At 45.9% G+C, this 19,126-nt stretch overlaps 1 protein-coding gene across 2 annotated transcripts; it reads right to left on the bottom strand.

Moving 5' to 3' along the window:
- Positions 1 to 830: 830 nt before the first annotated feature.
- LOC135805411 (myosin-2 heavy chain-like) lies at positions 831 to 19,084 on the bottom strand. Of its 2 annotated transcripts, XM_065319441.1 has the most exons (15): positions 18,192 to 19,084; positions 15,135 to 15,772; positions 14,515 to 14,844; positions 14,208 to 14,245; positions 13,837 to 13,963; positions 13,048 to 13,143; positions 12,518 to 12,562; positions 11,792 to 11,842; positions 9,162 to 9,260; positions 8,630 to 8,842; positions 6,755 to 7,069; positions 6,433 to 6,495; positions 3,408 to 3,491; positions 2,558 to 2,635; positions 831 to 1,699 (listed from the first exon to the last, which is right to left on the bottom strand). In XM_065319441.1, exons 1-15 carry the CDS (start codon positions 18,841 to 18,843, stop codon positions 1,655 to 1,657), a joined length of 2,874 nt encoding a protein of 957 aa, XP_065175513.1. In that variant the 5' UTR covers positions 18,844 to 19,084; the 3' UTR covers positions 831 to 1,654. The 2 variants fall into 2 exon arrangements, with proteins under 2 accessions (XP_065175513.1, XP_065175514.1); XM_065319442.1 differs by lacking the exon at positions 14,515 to 14,844.
- Positions 19,085 to 19,126: the final 42 nt, after the last annotated feature.

Genomic DNA, 19,126 nt, shown 5'->3' with positions numbered 1-19,126 from the left:
TGGTTAGGATTTTCTACTGGACAGCCTGGAACCTTTTTGTTTTACAAAGAGTCCTGGGTAACCTAGCTCAATGGCATGCTGTAATGATGCACACTAACGTATACTGTAAAAGCAGAAATTTTCGGTGGTGTAATATTTTCGGTATTCGCCAAAATCGGCGGTTCGGTAGCGGGAAATTTTCGGTAAAACCCGTTCTCCAGGTAGGTGTACTAGTACTACATGTATACAGTATCGGTTGTACCGAAAATTTCGGTGCGTTTTATTTTCGGTAAAAATTGTCGGCACCGAAGTTACCGAAAATAAAACACCACCGACAATTTCTGCTTTTACAGTAGACCATGACAAAGATCCGCATAATTTTGCTATCAAATATCAACAGTTCAACACACTGTCCCCGGGGAAAATCGCGATTCCGCGGCCGCGTTTTTTGAACTTTTTTGTTGCACTACACGTACACACATGCACAGTGCACTGTTCGGTCAGCAACGTCTCATCGTGGCTGCTTTGTACTCAAATAATTATGACGCGTGCCTACACCAGAGACTTGTAACTGATTGATTTCACTACTTGTACTCACTGAAAATTGCCTCATATCAACTGCAAACTTGCCGCATATCAATAATATTCACCGCATATTTACCGCAAATTATGCCATATTATGCCGCGTTCCCCCCCCCCCCGCGTTTTTTTGCGATTTTTTCCCGCGATTTTCCACGGGGACAGAACACACATTCCCATAATCTCACCAGTGTAGCAGGCATGCACACACACGCACACCCACACACACGCGCGCGCGCATGTGCAATCTAGTTCGAAGTACACGCCCCATGTGCACATGTTACAAGTCGGGTTCTCTTGGCAGGCATAAGATACACAGAAGAGTTGAGCCTAGAATGGGCAGTATCAGCAACCATGTCAACAAAATTCTAGAAAAAGAAAGAAAACACAGAGTCCCGGCCGAACTCTAACACAAACAGCATCTGGAATACAACTCATAGCCACCGGCTAAGTTGCACCTTTGAAATGGAACGGCTACTCAACAACAATGTTAACGTAAAAAGAAGAGAAGCTGGCTGTTCTAGAAAAGAAGAAGAGGGGTGCCAGCAAAAAAATCTTGGCAAGAGACGCAAACAAAGCCATATGAGAAAGATAGAGAAAAGAATAAGAAATCAGTAAAAGGTAGCAGTAGCAAAAGGAGGGAAACAATCTAAAACCGCTCGGAACTAAAAGGCCACGAAATAATGAAGCAGACACGAGCCCTGCTGGACGTGCTACGATGACTACTACTATTATTAGTAGTGTTGCTAATACCGGGACATTGCGCTGCAAACATGTCTTTCCCCAAGCTTGCTAGCCAGACATTCCAAATCAAAGCGGACATTCAGTGATTACTTGAAAGCATGAATGAAATACACAATGACAGCACAAATAGACAAGTGCAAATGATAATGTAGGAAAATGGAATTTTAGGAGAAATTTCTCCCATAAAATATTTCTGGGTGGTTGGGAAGGGTTACGGGAGGTTGGGAAATCACAAATATTGAGAGGAGCAGAAAAGGAGAAAATAGAAGAAAAAAGCAGACAAAACATCATAGTTGGATTGTTATTCACGAACATACAATAGACACAAGAGCGCTGTTGCGCAACTAATACTTCAGACGTCTGTAGATGCTGATGCCGATGCATTGAGGACGTTTCTCTGTAAGAACAACAGAACAGGGAACATCATATGTCGGGAAAGACAACAAAATGTACACAGAAGCCCCCAGTTGTATATTGCTGTATCCTACAATCCCTTCAGGGGAAAAAAAGATGGACGCTGGATGTTGATGAATGATCATCTCAACAGGTGCAATGGTGCTATGTAAAAGTGTGCAATTGTGCCAGTTTAAACATATAAAACATCTTTCCTACACTTCGTATCATTCACTCGACATCTACACCTCCACCGACGAGCTCTGCAAAACCGGAACAGCTGCCTGCAGGATCTGTCAACATCTCATCAACGCAACTGTCCTTGTTAGGGGGGGGGGGGTCATAGGCAAGTGCGGTGGGTCGGCCGATAGTGTAGTGTGGAGTGCTGGAGGCAACTACATGTATTTACGTAATGATCGAGGATGTTGCGTTTTCCTCTCATTCCACCATTGCAGAGAGTATATAGCCCCCCTCTGACTGTGCAATTCTGATCCATGTCCACTGTACATCAAAACTAATAACGCACATCGTCACTTCCCAGTGGATGCCGTAAGAAGTGACCACAGATGGTACAGGGGTGACTTTCTCACAAACCAACAGTATTTTTGCATATTAAATCATCGAGGAGACAGAAAGCGTTTTATTTATTGCCATTTTTTCCTTTTTTTTTGTAGTTGAGAATAATTATGCAGAGCTAAGATGGGCCATTACAGCCTGATGACGGACGTACACAAGAAACTTTGGTGAAAAGCCACGCAATGTAGTTGCACACCCTCGGGGTTACGTACTCTTGCCATTGCCCAATCAACGCAAAAATGCATGCAGTACATCTAAGACAAAAAGGCACAACGCTACTACGTACCAGCTGCTCGGCAAGCTCCTGCTTTTCTACTTCTAATTTTGACATGGCGGTCTGCAGTTCATTCAAACTAGAGACCATCTGTGGCAAGAAACGGAACATAAGAAATTAAGTACATGTACATGTATAATAAAGTACTTAAGAATGAAGTCTGTCTCGTCGTCTAGGAGACGACCAATCAGCGACATTCACCTTTCGATTTCTTGGCCTTCTCCAAAGACCAAGTACAACTTTGATATTCAACCCAGTTTCAGTCGAAGCTTCCACAATTTAAAATTCGAAGCATCAATAGTGATAGCAGAACGTCACTCCATGTGATATGTACAGCCAGGGCCACACTCATTCCTTAGTACGGTCAAGAGTCCATAAACAAGAGTATGCAACTGTGATCTCTTTTCTATGGGCCAGATGCGCGGCGCGCTGCCTTCATTACATCATTCAGCTGGAGTCCGCGCACTGCGGAAAATCAAACACCGCACTTTCCCTCTAGTTTGAAATGAACTTTCGTACGAAACCGGAGTTCACGCGCCAGAATTCAGAGATTGTGTAGGTACTGGAACGAATCGAGCAAAAACGGATGGACTCGTGCGAGAAATTGAGAGTTTGAATGCATGCTTTCAGAGCGTGATGAAGGCAAGTTACGTAATGAAGGCAGCGCGCCGCGCACTGACCCATAACCACAGTTGCATACTCTTGTTTATGCACTCTTGGTACGGTCTTTGCCTCTTTGAAGGCAGTTGTGGTTGACCATCATGATAGGACCAGGGCAAGCATTCTTTTACAGCACGTAGCTGGCTATATGACACCCATACACTGTCTTGATGAAATGTTCACACAGCAAAGCACGCCTTACCTGATTGACATCGTCAACCGAGGTCCTCTTTTCTTTAGCAGCCTCCTCTACCTCTTGACGGGCTGCCTGCAAAGCAGTCTCTTGCTGCACACCCATAAGCACACATGCACACAGACAAAAGAGCAGGTTAGTAAGCTGTAAACGAGTGCATACCAAATCTGACAACTTGAGAAAAATTCAAATACTGTAAACCAATATTCAAATTTTAAATTGTCGCAATTCTCAGAACCAGCGAGTGCCCGACAGCAATGTTCGCGGAGCAGTGCGGTTACACACATACACCCACTGTTTAAGTTGATGCCTATTTTGAGCATAGACAGGAAAAGCAACTACAGTGAAACCTATCTAAGGCGACCCCTCAAGGGACGAGAAAAAGTGGTCGCCGTGGCCAGGTGGTCTTCTTATCCAGGTTCAGTGGGTCACGTGACCATATCCACATGTGATACATCATTTTGATCAGTGCATCACAGTGCACACACCTATGCTACTCTAGCACGACTCATGTGCCTGGGGTCCTCAGACCTGTCAAATGTCGTGCATGCACCATGTACATCTACACTTCCTGCACTGATGTGTAGATCTACCATGCCTGGTGCACCATGCAATGCATACATTTACATGACTAGCACTGTACAAAGCGGTCGCGGGTGGGTGGTCGCCGGTCGCGTTGAGCGAGTGGTCGCCTTATCCGAGTTGTTTTGAATGTGAATGCGTCCGTGACAAGGAAAAGTGGTCGCCATGGTCAAGTGGTCGCCATTACAGGTTTTACTGTAGTTACTTGTTTGCGCGCCTCAAGTCAGCTCATCCGTCGAAATCCGTCGATCTGCACCCCTGGCCAGCTTCTCTGACTTCATCGTCGGAGTCAGCAAAGTCACAGGCGAAGGGCACCATCAGCTCTTGGGTTGATACCGGTGTGTCGCCTCTGTCTTGTCCGCATTCATCTGGTCAGTCCGAATAGCTGACGGACTTGTTGCGGGATCATCGGATCTATGCGCCCGCTTTCCGTCATTGGCGATATTGGACTCGTATTGGTAATTTTTTTGAAATTCACAGAATGTAAATGTGTACTGATGTAGTTACAATAATAATCGTTTAGCCGATCGTTATGGTATCAGCTAAGGCCGCGGTCTCACCAAGTTCAGCCGTTTTTGGCTTGCGCTGAAAGTGGCTTGCGACTAGTCAGCTGACGGTCACACCAAAACTGGCTGACGGGGGTTTCCCCGGGTTTTTCTTTATTTGGAGGATGACCCCTGTGCCCAGTATACGTGATTTGCGTACACACTACGTCCTAATTTTGAATCTCCACGTGGGAAGAAACTACCTGACTACAACAAACGTCAACTCAAGTTCTTCAGCTCCTCTTGCACTTCAGCCAAACTTATTCAGCCACTTTCAGCTTTTCAGCGCTTCCAAAAAGGCTGAAAGCTGAAAGTAGCTGGTGCCCCGATTTTTAGCCGTTTCCGTGGAAACCTCAGCCGGAAAAAGCGTTTTTTTGGCTGAACGGCTGAATCGGGCTCGGTGTGACCGCGGCCTAAGCCACTAAGGAAAACACGTAATCGTCTCAGCACTAGAAAAAACCAAACATCATCTCCAGTCACTTGGGCCGTGTAGACATGGCATTTTACAGTTCACGCGCTAGATCCAACGGTGCTCGTACCCAACACCCAAAATACCGTCGGTTTGGTACCGTTTCGACGATAGAAAGCTCTGTTTAGCGGGAGAACGAAACGGCAAGATTCCAACTAGAGTTACCTCACACGTCTATCGTTGCGTCAGGAGTGAGGACTCAGAAGCCGAACAGCTAACCGTGTCTCGAAAACACACAAAAAAACAGTAGACTCGCCCTCTACACCACTGTACACGCCGACCGTCGAAAATACTCAAAATAGCGTGAACGGTAACATGCTAACCATGTCTAGTGACTCTGTATTCACTTTATGAATCAGTAAAAGTCTCTAAAGAGTAATGTTGGGACGAATGTTCTTAATGAGAAAAGAATCCTTCTGTTTCAAACGAACGAATGTTCGAACCTTCTATTGAAGTGCAGTATAAAAATTGTCCTCCGCGATACATGTAGACACTGTCACATAGGCCAAAAAATTACGAAGCACCAGCGAGCCAGGGGATTCGAGATACCACTCGAGCGTTCCTCAGATCAAGGACGATTCGATAGAAACTCTTGAAAAACGACTGTAGTTTCAGCTGCTTCATGGCCGACACAGCTTCCGTCGTCTTACACAGGTGCGTACAAGTGCAGTGTGTACGAGTAAATGATTATGTATACGAACGAAGGTTCTTTTGAATTGAACATTCCTTCTTTTGAATTCGAAAACGAAGATCATTCGAACATTCGAACCTTCTTCCCAACACTACTAATGAGCAATAACATAATTATTATCACTTCTATAGCCACTGACCTGTGTACATATAGGGCATAATGGGGCCGTCCATAAATTTCGGGGGAAATCCTGGTTAGTAGCGGATAAAGGGATGACTCACCCTCCCATTCCCCATATTGGACATTTTTCTTTCCTTTTTCGATCAAGTTATGCTTGTAACTTCAGATCATTTTCTTCTGCTATGAAAACTCAACTAAAATTATGTCTTTTTCATGACACCCCCAAACAATTATGAAATGAGTACGGTACTTCAAGAAGTGAAAAGGTTGAAGGGCTTTGAAAGTGTTCAACACGAGAAAAGCGAAGGTCCGCACTGGGACGCGTGCAACTTTTTAAGACTCCCTGCATGACAGACACCAAAAAGTCGTTCTTTATGAGCTTCATATCGTCCAGCCGCGCAGCAATCCAAGCACCGCATGGTGTCATGGTCACAAACTGTCGTTTTTAAAGACTAAACCATTCATCACGCACCTGCCACTATCTGGATTTTTCCAAATTCTACACACAACAAAGCTTAGAGACCATCCAAACAGAACAGAACAGAACAAAAAAGCAATATGATCAATCATATGCACTAGCATTTTTTTCCGAATGCTGAACAGTGGGCCGGTGGCCAAAGCACCTACCTCAGCACATCGACTCTGTAGTGATTCTCTTTCCTTTGAGGAAGTCTCTATGTCTTTCCTCAGCTGTAAACAAAAGGCAACAATTACACCATACGACACAGGAAAGTTACAGCGTGAATGGAAACACTGACTTCGGAGGAAACAGCTGTGCTACTGAATACCTGCACAAAATCGACAATTGAACCACATTCTACTGCACATAATCTAAGTGAACAGGCTGCAACCAGACACGCCAGCTTGTAAAGGACTAGTAGCAGACTGAGAGGACTGCAAAAGCAAAAGCGGTTTAAAAAGAAGAGGACGCCAGTGGGATGGAACATACCTGCTCGATAACAGTCGTAGATTCAGTTTGCTCACTACGGTGCTTGGCCAGTGCCTCTTCCGCTGCCTTTGCTTTCTGCTCAGCCACCTCCATCCTAGACTTGGAGCTAGACAGCTGTGATTCGGCCCGACGCAGTTTCTCAGCACTCTCCTTCAGATGACCCTCGTGGCGCGTGCTAGTCTGCTGAAGGAACTTCTGCATGTCATCATTGACATTCTTAGATTGCTCCAGCTCCTTCCTCAGGCTGTGGATTTGTTTCTGACCGTTCTTCGCCTGTGCAAGCTCTGTCTCTGCACTATCAAGCTGTTCTTGGAGCTATAGTAAAGAAGAAGCAAGCCACCATGCAGAGCACCGGTGATGTTACCAATGCATAATACATAACCCCGAGAATACGCAACTACCTACACTGTGACGTTCCGTACCCGGTGCACTGGCAGCAATGTTTCACATGACATGGTTTAATAGATTACGCCAGCAAACAGTGCAAAGTGACCACCAGAGAGGTGTAACCAAAGCAGGGTTGTTTACAGCCCTGTAGCTACAGGTGGAATCCTGATAATTCAAACATACCGCTTAATCAAGCAATACGATTCCCACATCATGCCTGATAATTCGAACCTCGGACAGGGCATGTATGATTACATGAAACCATCCCATTTTCCCATGAAACCCGCTTACATACAAAGCGGGTGGGGCTCTTGCTGAAAATTCGAAGTTAGAAAGGCATAATTCGAAGTTATGTGTCTTGTAGGGTGTATTGCGCAACTCTGCATTCACAATGCGAGAATTTTGACATACATTATGTGATGTGGGTACATGTTTGGATAATTCGAAAATATTCCCCAGTATTTTGGAGTTCGAATTATCAGGATTCCACCTGTATCATTCAGGGTCCAAGCAGCGTGTACAAGTACCGTAAAGTCGTGGATAAAAGCCGGGTTTGCATACAAGCACATCGCGGATAGAAGCCTGAAAATCAAACGGGTCAAATGCATATAAGCCCGTCGCGCGTAGAAGCCTGGCTTCTATGCAAGTGCGGATCAGGTAGGTCAGGAGTGCATGCGCTATGTACAGTGCATAGTAAAACTGCCGCCATACCGGTAGTCAGTGGTAGATCTACGCGTGTCGTGCGTAGAACCCTGGCATCTATGCAAGCCCGGATCGGCCGATGTGCATACAAGCCTGGCCAAAATATCAGTGGTGCATATAAGCATGGTTTGCATTGAAGCCTGGTTTGCATTGAAGCCTGATGCAGAAAGCGGCTTATGTGCTTATAAGCCCAGCTTTTATCCGCGACTTTACGGTATGTCACATGATGCGAAATTCTGTAGACACAGATCCCAAAGACTGCAGCGGCACTCTTGGGGGTTATGCACACTTGATATGGGGTGCTGAAAAATCCATCACACACCATTAGGGGTGAAAGTTGGCACTGAGATCCCGAGTTCGAGTACTCTGATTTTCTCCGATCGAATATTCGAGTATTCGAGTATTTTTCATCTCCTAAAAATTGCACACCAAGGGCTTTAAAATAACATGGTGCAACCCTGATTGAACTGAGTAGCAGTCATTTTTCTCAGGTATATTGGTTGGTGGGTCAATTGGGCTCTCTCCACTCGAGAACAAATGTTCACCACACAGTCTGCACATCACCATCTGCCGACTGCTGCCCTGAAACTGCAGATTTCTGTAGAAAATGCATGTACCACGTATGAACGAGTACTCTGATTTATTCCGAGTACGATTATTTTTGAAAAAACCGAGCGAGTACTCGAGTACTCGGTATAATTGTTTCACCCCTACACACCATACATGTACATTGCTATGATACAGACCAGTTTACAGTGCACAGAACACCTGTCCAAGTCGACATACCTTCTTTTTCGATGCTTCCACTCGATCAAAATCTGCTTCCAAGGACTGAAGCTTATCCATATGCTTGTCATCCTCTGCCTCGACCTGGCTTTGGATACCAGCCAGGGTACTCGTGGTCTGTGCCAAGACTTCCTCAGCCTCCTCACAGCGAGACTTCAATGATTCAACTTCTGCCTCCGCCGCACTTAGCCTTTCACGGGAACGCTCTAGCTCCTGAGCACAAGCAAGAAAATCGATAGAGTATAATGGAAGAAGGATGTTCAACTCGAGTCCTGCTTCCACAATAGTGGCCACAATGCCATGACAACATAACATCACCCCTCGCATGTTGCACCAATTCTACAGCAACAGGAATCTGCATAGTTCAGATGGCTACCCAACAAACATTTAAGACTGAAGTTCGAAGAAGGTCCCATGACAAACAGGCTTCATTAAAATGCAACTTTTGATGCAGAGGACCGAAATTACCTCACACGAATACATATAAGGGAAGGAAGAAATAACGAGAGCAGAGACAGGACATAACACTTACTTCAGTAGACTCGGCAGAGGAGCTTGAAGCAGATGTTGCAGTGCTGGCTTTTTCCTGGCCTGCCTTCTCCACAAATGACTGCACCCAGCTTGTGAGCGTCTGTAATCAGTAGTACACAGCAGCAATGGATACAATGTGGATGTCATGTGCAACAAGGAGACAGTCATTATCAATATTTCTCAAGCACAAAAATTATCAAAAGTACTGTCAGCACATTGGTGTGCGTGACAACCAACAAGCCAACATACGGAGGTGAACCGCACGTGACCAGAACTGAAAAGACGCACTCGCAAGACTTCAGCGCTGGGCCATGGTAAGATCATCATGGAGTCACTGATGGTTCATTCTACAGTGCACCATGCAACTGAGTCGCACGTTCAGCCTTTCACAGAAAACAGCAGTGCAAGACATAGTTTAGGTTGTGCGATGCCTTCTACTACTAATAAATTCGACCCCGCCGATCAAAGTGCACTAGCATATACACCAGTACTTCAAAGTATGTGTCTGGTACATGCTGACAAGTACAACATGTTGGAGTTTCCATTTCGACGCATTCCAATTTGCACCATGCCCCAAAAGGCCAGCAAAAATACGCACAAACGCGTACACGTGCCAGTTGTCAACACAGCTATAGCTAGGGTGTTCGGACGATTTTGAAAGTTGCTCCGATCTCCTCGATTTTAGTCTCATTGGAAAGAGTAGGATAAACTAGCCGGGAAATATATAAGGTTTGTCTAAATCCGACCAGACGTTCAAGAGTTATGATCGTTTGAAGTGCGCTTGTTGGGACTTTTGCTGGAACAGTTTTGATGCAGGCCAGTGGCACAAAACCGGGAAATTCAAAACCAACTAGAACAAGGTGAAAATCAATTTCGTTCAGGGTCTTTCAAATTTTCACAGATGATAGCCAATAGAGAGCTTCCATCACTTCACCATTTTTTTGGTATTCCATCTAGCCAAATTCAAATTACGCCCATAGCAACCACCATAGCAACGCATACAAATTAGTCGAAATAAATGCGAAAGATGTAACCCTTCACAGGCTGAAGCTAATTGGAATACGGGTACTACAAAGACGCATCACCAGGAGGAGATTACAGTTATCTACCCCATGTAGATGAAGCATCCAAGAAAATAACATACGCACTCAGCCGAGACGGCACCCGCACCCGGGCATGTTGCGCCGCGGGACCGGATGCATGCAGCCAATTAACAGGTATGCTGCACCATTGCAACACGATGTAAGCTTCAGCCAGGCCAAGGCAGCAGCAGTCCTGCTAATCATCAGCTTTAGAAGGACAACTTGTTCCCAGTCATATACGACGCGTGCAGCACTTCGGGGCAATTGGTGTCGCACGTCACATGTTATTCATTCATACGATTTGCACTATCAACAGACAGTTCATTTATCGGATGATCGTGCAAGCGTAATTTGGATGTAAATTATAAAGTCGACAAATACACTGGCCCTACATTGCCCATGCTATGTGGATGACAATGTACTCCAGACACGGTGCATACGGCATTGCGTAGCTGCACTGTGCTAGCGCGCTGCAATTTTGCAAATCCTCAGAGTGTCAGATTTTCAGCTGCATCATGATTGAACGCAGTATTGGCAGGAAATCTGTTCTTGACCAATTTGTCTGCACAATGGCTTTATCCACTCTCCTATATGATACAGCGACCAGATTTATCTGATGTGGTAGCTCAGCGAAACTACAAATAAACAGCACTACAGCCAAGTCCATCAACTCCATGTACATGTACATGTACTCCGCACATTTGGTATCCTGGCGCAAATCGATCTCTCATAGAACAAGAACACAGCATCGTAGAGCCTCCAAATTTCACACACTGCGTAGTTTTTCGACGCTGAAGACGATGGAATGGTCGTCGGCGTTGCGACCGGCCCAGAACAGGCCGAAATCGATACCCTGAAGTTGCGCAGGGCGTAACATTGCTAAAATTCGTCGTGTGGAAACGGGACTTACGGTCTCAACAGCAGAGACATCTCCTCTTTCCAACAAAGAAACAAACTCGTCCTGAGCTGCTAAAATTTTACCCTGCCAAGGCAATAAGCACAGTGATGTACGATTGTGCCACGGACCCCGTACAAAACTGTTTCCACTCAAAATGCGCCTGGGTTCGAGGCACCGAACACGCTACTATAGCGTCTAGCGCTATTCTGAACTAGATATTCGCAATTAGGCCCCTAACTACTTCTCCCCTTATATCACCTTACCATCTAGAAGTATGACTAGTGAGTACAATGCTACTTCCCCCAATATAAGCCCTTGTTTCGCTGGTATTCGTTTTCACCCCGGTGCTTGCCTCTCTCTCATCCCATTATATCTCTGACTAGACTAGTAGCAATGTAGGTCGTTGATACTAGAACTCTTGGTTGGCTGTTGAGTGACAACGTGCATTTATTCGTATTGCGCACTTTGAATTTGGGTCTCGCTCACACTACATGGCGGTCCTGGGTGTTGCTTGAAACACACAGACGTATACCGACCCCAGTGGTTGGATCATGACACTATTAGTGATGTGCATGTACGTCACAGGTCAACCTGATGGGCATTCAACGGAAACAAATCAATGTTGGAGTACCAAAAGTAGCTCAAAGTTACCTTGCAGTCGCTCGATACTTCCACGCTCGGACATAGGTCTCTAAGCTCCTTCTGCAAACCACAGTGAACAATGGAAAGAACGTTTGAAAATGAAAAATTGACATGAGCAGCAAGGCGGTAGTTGCAATGTCCATGTCCTATCTTTCCTGAATGAACACACCAGCCTGATGTTTACCAAGTTCATAATTCACAAGCGCATGCAAAAGCTAAAGGGGTTATGCTAATCAATTTCCTTCTTTAGATTTAAAGTCCAATCCAAGCATTCTTGACCGCGAGCACATCCTGCAGCAAACTCCATGTAAACAGGCTTTTTATGCAAAAGAACACCCCTAACGACACGCATGCACCAACAATAGTGAAGAAAAAAAGAAGAAAAAATAATGTTGTCTTGATACGGGGAGGAGTAGCAACATATTCCACAACTTCTCATGGAGATCCAAGACAATCATACTGTACCTGCTATCTCAAGGCAGACCACCACTATAAGATGAAATGCCCCAAATAAGCAGGATAGGAGAATAAATCAGAAAATCTATAAGTAAAATTTCCCTATAGCTGGGATTCGTACCTCCAACCTCTCGTACAGCAAACAAGAGCCTAACACACAATGCTAAGAAGGATGATTCGATTAGAACAGCAATGAATGCATCAATTATGGCATTTCTCCTTGATGAGTTGTCTGGATTTATTATTGCACACAGACACAAACACTGGAAAATGCCTTACTGTAACTGCATCACGCTCAGCTGATGTTTCTTCACGCTGCTTTGCCTACGGGATGCAAACAGGCATAATGTAGAGCGTTGTAGACAGATTCAAATATCACGAAACAATCGCATACTGTGAGCAAATTGAATGTAAACGATTGGGTGCCACCAGGCTAAGCTAACTGCGAGCAAACGCTGAACACAGCCAAAGCGCAGTGATCATTTCATGGAATTCTTTCGCTGATCTCGCAGATACGAGTCGTGCTTGCATGACAGGCATGACACATACAACGGCATATCATAGTGCAGGGCATGGCATGCAAAACGACCTACGCTGCATGAATGCACGCACTGTCCGTGCCTTGTCGAGAATAATAGGGGCAAATCCCTAACGCCTAGACTGCCAAAAGCATACGTAAAAGTACATGCGCACAATGACATCCAAAGTTCCAAACCATCATCCTGTTTCTTCTATTCAATCTTGCAGTGGCACGTACCGGTAGCCTATCAACGACCAGACAATCACAACAGTATAGAGAGAACACTTACCTTGAAACCATCAATCGATTTCTTTACTTCGGCCTTCGCATTCTTCTGTGCAAGCGCTGCCTCGTCCTTTGCTCGCCACGTTGTCTCACGAAGCTCCTGCAACCAGAAAGCATGGGGTAGAACATTATTGAAATAAAGAAAGATCAAAGGACACAGGCAAGAATAAACAACTTATTTCCAGAGTGCCATATCTCCCAGTTGCAAGCGCCTACAGTCAAATCCGTAGTCATGATAATTTTATAGTCCCTGAAACATGTGAATAGTTGGACATTGGGGCTTCCCGGGTACTGTAAGACATGTATACATAACGAGAAAGCAAATCTAACGTTTTAACGGATGACATTTCTTCGTTATAATAAGATCCGTTGAGGCCGTACTGCTTCATATATGCTGTGTGTGGACATGGCAGAATACTGCAAGATCGTTAACCTATCTTCTCGTTAACCTATGAATTTTGGACAATCGTTAAATTTGCGACTCGTTATAATAACATGTCTTACAGTACTACTTTGTGTGCGTTAAGTGTTTGGTACAGTAAGGGCTGCGAGCCACCAGCCTATGCATTGCTAGCCAACAGTAAAGGTCCCTGATTCGAAGACTGGTGGTGACAGTCAAGTTTTTTCTTCTGATGCAGTGAAAGTTCGCATTCTCGGAGTTTCACAATCATGCTCACAATACACACTCTTGGTATTATTATTGAAGCAATAGTAATGGCGAAAAAAATCTTAAAATAAGAGAACCAGTGTCACCCTTAACATTTTCGAAAACGAAAGCTGTAGCACCACTCACAGCGTTCTTGGCATTCGAAGCCAGAAGTCTCTCCTCAAACTTCTTTGCATCTGTCTTCCAAGACTCCAGGCTCTTCTTCAGCTTCGAGATCTCCTCGTCCTTTTCCGTCACGAGTGCTGGGTCAGCACTAGAAAAAAAGTACACAGCAAAAAAGTCGGAAAGTGAAACCAATTCCTTACACATTACAGGCATAAGTTACATGCAGGATACACAGGCATCAGACACTTCTCACACATACACATGTGTTCCATGTGCACCGCAAGCAAAATACTTCAAAATAGCCAGTTAATTTTCCCAGTGCAAAAACACAACACAACAATATCAAGAATTTGGCCAACTACAAGCACGTTAAGCCGATAATCACAATATACCTTTGAGTCTCCTCAACATGATGACCATTGGAAGCAGTCTGAAATGTCAAACACACCACATACATGGACAGAAAGTAGCACGTTTGAACAAGTCGTCACTACATGTACAATAGCAATCACAGGTAGTGAAAAGAGATATTTACGCTCCCGGCTGGAACGACAAGTCAGTACCAACCGAGAGGAAAGTCAAGCAAGTCAACAGGACAGTGATATCCACAAACAAAGAAAGGGAGACAGGGAGTGTGCCATGACGGAGGTATGAGTGACACATGACAATGACATGACAAGTTTTGCACTGCTCAATCACCTTGGCACTCTGCAATTCTGTGACCAGCTCTTGTTTGCTCTTTTCCAAGTCGGCAATTCTGACGGACAGGTTCTTTTCCACTGCAGCTAGCTCCTCAGCCTTCTTCTTTTCCAGAGCAACGAGTTCCTCAGCCTTCTTCTTTTCCAGAGCAACGACTTCCTCAGCCTTCTTCTTTTCCAGAGCAACGAGTTCCTCAGCCTTCTTCTTTTCCAGAGCAACGAGTTCCTTTGATTTGCTGCTCTCCACAGCAGCAATCTGCTCTGACACACCAGCTTCTACTGTAGCAATTCTTTGACGAAGCTCATCATTCTGAGCTTGCACAGCAGTTGCCTTGTACGGTAAAGAAAGCCACACACATGCATAGCAGATGTGACCAAATATGACATTGGAATGACGACACGGACAACACTTTGAGGAAGTGAGCGAGTGTGGGGAGGACTCAGACATCAAGATGTTGGAAATGGTGGCAGGGTGACAACACATAGGTGGAGATGCAGGCTACATGTGCTCTTACGGTGTGTGCATACGGCAAACTGGGGCAGATCACCCTGTCCAGTGACTGGATCTATAACAAGCAATTAAGAAGGCAGCAGTGAAAAAGACAGTACAAGATCACATACCTCCACTCCAGCTTTAGGTTCTGACTGAAGTTGTTTCTCCAGATCACGGGCACGCTTCTGCTGCCTCTCAGCATTGCTCTTGGCTTGCTGCAGCTGGTTGTTAAGAGTTGCTTCAGTATTCTTGGCAGCCTGTTTGACATTGTTGGAATCAGCCATTGAACTAGCCAAACGAGTATTAGCTCCTTCCAGTTCCGACTTCAAGTGGTTGATCTCCGCAATATAGCGGCCAGCCTCAGCAGTTGCAGGCAGTGCACTCTTTGCATCAAGCTCTTCTTCCATAGATCGAACACGCGCCAATGCATTAGCAGCCTCCTTCGTCTTCTGTGCAAAGCCCTTTTGCACCGCCTCCAGCTTAAACTTCATCTGTCGCATCTCCTCGATGGACTCAGCTCGCCTATCCTTACTGCTCGCTAGCAAGCTACGGTGTGCTGCGCGCTCCTCCTCCAGCTGTGCAGCAAGCTCAGTGCGAGCTTTGCGCACTGACTCTAGGGTCTCCTCGGTGCGGCCATGGCTGCCGCGGGACATCCACTCAGACGCACCGCCGCTGGAAGCACTCAGCAAGACGTCGACTAGCTCCTGCGCATCACTAGCAGAAAGGTTAGCACGCTCAATGGCACGGGCCAATTCATCGACATTAGCTGCACAAACACGTACAAAGGGGGTCAACACAATCAACAGGCTTAGTCAAGAATCATGTGCCACAGCATTTGCTGTAATCAACAGATACGGCTTGTCACTAGATACACAGTGAAAAAAAGACAACTGACAATCCAGCCTGCTGAATTTAACCCTCCTGCGATTGATGAGCCACGCTTTCGTTTGAACACACGTAGGATCAAGTAGATTCACGGGCAGTGCTTGTGCACTAAACACCAGGCATGTCTCTGAGAAAACGTACATCCCTGGAAGCTCCAAAGCACAAACAGCTGTAAATTTCACGATCCACCAGTCAAAGCTACGTAACCACTAGCTGCAGAATTAGCCCGTGAATCTACTTGATCCTACGTGTGTTCAAATCAGCAGCATGAAGACTACTCTGGCAAGTGCACCGCCAGCACGGATGTCAACTGCAGCAAAGGCAGTCAGGCGATCTCTTCTGGATGGGCTCCGTCGTAAATTTCCCTTCCGCAGCAGTAGTCCCGAGGCGATAGCGGCCGCCATTGACCCTCGCTTCCGTGACCTCTCCTTCCTCACTGTGGATGAGGTCGCAGAGCTGAAGGACAATCTCCTGCAGCAGATGACAGCGGCAACGGAGCAGCCAGATGTCATCGCAGCCGAGCCGTCGGCCAAGAGGGCTCCAAGCCCAGTCCTGGATGAGTTGCTCGGTGGTAGCGATTCGGCTGTGGAAACGTCTATTGTGTCCACAGCTAAAGAAGAGCTTCGGCTCTTTTTCACCGAGCGGCCCTCTGCCAGTTCAACAGATGTGCTGGTGTGGTGGAAGATGAATGCTGAGCGCTTCCCCACGATGTCGCAGATCGCTAGGCGCATCTTGGGCACACCTGCAACATCGGTCCCAGCAGAGCGCGTCTTCTCCTGCTCGGGTTCGATAGTGAACAAGCTGAGGAGTTCGCTCAGTGCAGAGCATGTTGATATGCTGGCGTTCTTATCCAAGAACAGAGTGCTGCCTTCTGCCCGCAGTAAGGCGTGTCGATCAGCTGCTGCTCCTGAGCAATCGGTGCCTGATTTCGTAGCTGTCCTCCTCGTCCGGACCTTGACCTGGTCTCTAGCTCAGACTCTGATTACAGTGATTAGTAGTTTAGTAGTCTTGCCGCTTTCATCGCATCAGTATTATTATTTAAGCGCAGTTTAATAAGCGCTGTCATATTATTTCTTGGTTTTCTGATTGTTCATCTATCTTGTTCCGGGTGTTGTAACGTTTATTCCTCGGTTTTGCTAGCGCTTTCATGATCACATCTGTACTTACGTGTAATACTGTAACGTACACTGCCGCATCATTGCCATAATATAATTATTACTCACCTATGTGACTCTGTGCGAAATACTGAAAAAGTACATGAAACAATTGAAGTCTGTTAAAGAACACATTCGCATGCTCGTTCGTTATGATCAACTCTGGATACCCTTTCTATGGGGCATGCCGACAGCGAAAACTCCCATCGCGTGGTGTAGTGATCCCGTTGTGCGTTCCCAGTCCATTTTAGCGACCGTTGTAGTGAAAATAGCACTCCCTGATAGAGACCCACTAAATTATGCAAGTCATCAACATGATCATGGCAGTAATCGGACTGCGTGCACGCTGGCCTTCGTTGTAAGCAGTATAAATCGTAACTGGAACACGAGATATGAGTTGTCGCCGTCGGGGAGAACACGAGATATGAGTTGTCGCCGTCGGGGACCTGACATGCAGAGTTGCACACTCATGGGAGCTTATTTACTCCTGGTAGCGCCATGTTCAAGTGTCATGGGAGCTTATTTACTCTTGGTAGCGCCATGTACAAGTGCCAGGGCTATGTAGTATAAACAAGAGTGCGTAGGTCCGCATTTTCGCTGCATAAAACCACTTTCACGGCGAAGTTTTTTTTGTTTTGGTCATCATGAATCGTAGAAAACCTGTCATACTGTAGGTTCGGTGCTAAATCACCGTGTCACTAAGGTGATAACGGGAAATTCGGTGGCGTTTTTCACCTTTTGCACAACCAGGAATGCGCAACAGAAATTACCTCCGTGATACGGTAAAATGACCACGTGAACCAAAGTGAGATGCAGCAAAGGTGTGTCACTATGAGTATGACCTAAACAGAACAAAAAATCTTCATCGTAGCGTGATTCTCCTGGAACTGCACTCTGGTTTATTTACTAGTACTGTAGTACTCTTGGGGTAGCACCTGGCACTGTTTTAGTCATGAGGTCGAATTTCACTGGTCTGTAGATCTACTGTAGTATGACATTGTACACATTTACTCAAACATTCACCCGTACACATAAACACGTACAAACACGTGTGCAGAATACAAAGGCACATGGTACAAGTGCGTGAACACAAACTAGTTTTAATTGCTAAAAACAGATTCTCAAACGCGAATAACACACACTTACAAGCAACAGAGGCGCTGGCAGCTGATCGCGAAGGTTTGCTCTTCGCTGGATTCTTCACCTTCGTTGACGATGATGACTTGGCAGCTGCTTTGTTGGCTTTCGCAGACGGGACCGAAGGAGGAGAGACTCCATTCGATGAAGCAGTGGGTACCGCAGTGGTCCTGGTTTCCTGACCAGCTGCTTCCGTTACAGCATCCTCAGAAAAGGAGACTTTCCTTGATTTGCCTGGTAGTACCGGGTCAGATGCTTGACGAGAAACAGGGTGAGAAGTGGGGGCAATAGTAGGAGTAGGAGCAGCAGCAGCAGCACCTTTCCGAGCAGGAGGACTACGCTCACCAGCTGGTTTTTTCGCGGTTGTTGTAGCCGATTTGGCTACATTGGCACCTGCATGTGTGTTCCGCTCTTCCAGACGAGCCGCTTGAGGAGTTTCTTCAACAGGATGGGTAGTTCTCTCTCTATTCCTTCTTCTGGGTTGAAACGGGCGCTTTTTCGTACGATTTTTGGATGTTTCGGAGCCTCCATCACTTCCCTCATTATCGTCTGGATAGAATGGAGTTGAGTCGGCTTCAGCGGACTTGAAAAGGTACCATAGAATAGCACCAAATGCTACCACGATTGCCAAAACAACACCGGGCAAAAGCAGAGGACCCATTATTTTCGCGACTTTATTGTCTCACCGGACAACGTTACGTACTACAACTGGTCAGGTTACGTGGAGTACACCCTCGCTGGAAATCAGTATGCTGCTGAAATATTGAGGAACAAAGACTCGACTAGTGCGAGCTCCAGTTGTTCTGAGCTGACACGACTAGTAGCAGTAACACCGAGTCATCTGGATCGACAAGTAAAATTTAATGCTCGCCATCCGTCGGTGAAAAGGAAAGACAAAGAAAGAAGTGATGTGGCACTGCATGCGGTAGCAGTGTACCTGGTGT

Source organism: Sycon ciliatum, chromosome 1 (genome assembly GCF_964019385.1).
Source record: "Sycon ciliatum chromosome 1, ocSycCili1.1, whole genome shotgun sequence".
Lineage (NCBI taxonomy): Eukaryota > Metazoa > Porifera > Calcarea > Leucosolenida > Sycettidae > Sycon > Sycon ciliatum.
This window is presented reverse-complemented; position numbering and strand designations above follow the sequence as displayed.

What these genes read in the sequence shown, in the direction of transcription:
- LOC135805411 (XM_065319441.1), bottom strand. Translation starts at nt 18,843, where the DNA reads ATGGGTCCTCTGCTTTTGCCCGGTGTTGTTTTGGCAATCGTGGTAGCA. An exon ending in CAGAATTGCAGAGTGCCAAG is followed by an intron (nt 14,246 to 14,514) that starts GTGATTGAGCAG and finishes TTGACATTTCAG; the next exon opens with ACTGCTTCCAATGGTCATCA. An exon ending in CATGTTGAGGAGACTCAAAG is followed by an intron (nt 13,964 to 14,207) that starts GTATATTGTGAT and finishes CTTTTTTTCTAG; the next exon opens with TGCTGACCCAGCACTCGTGA.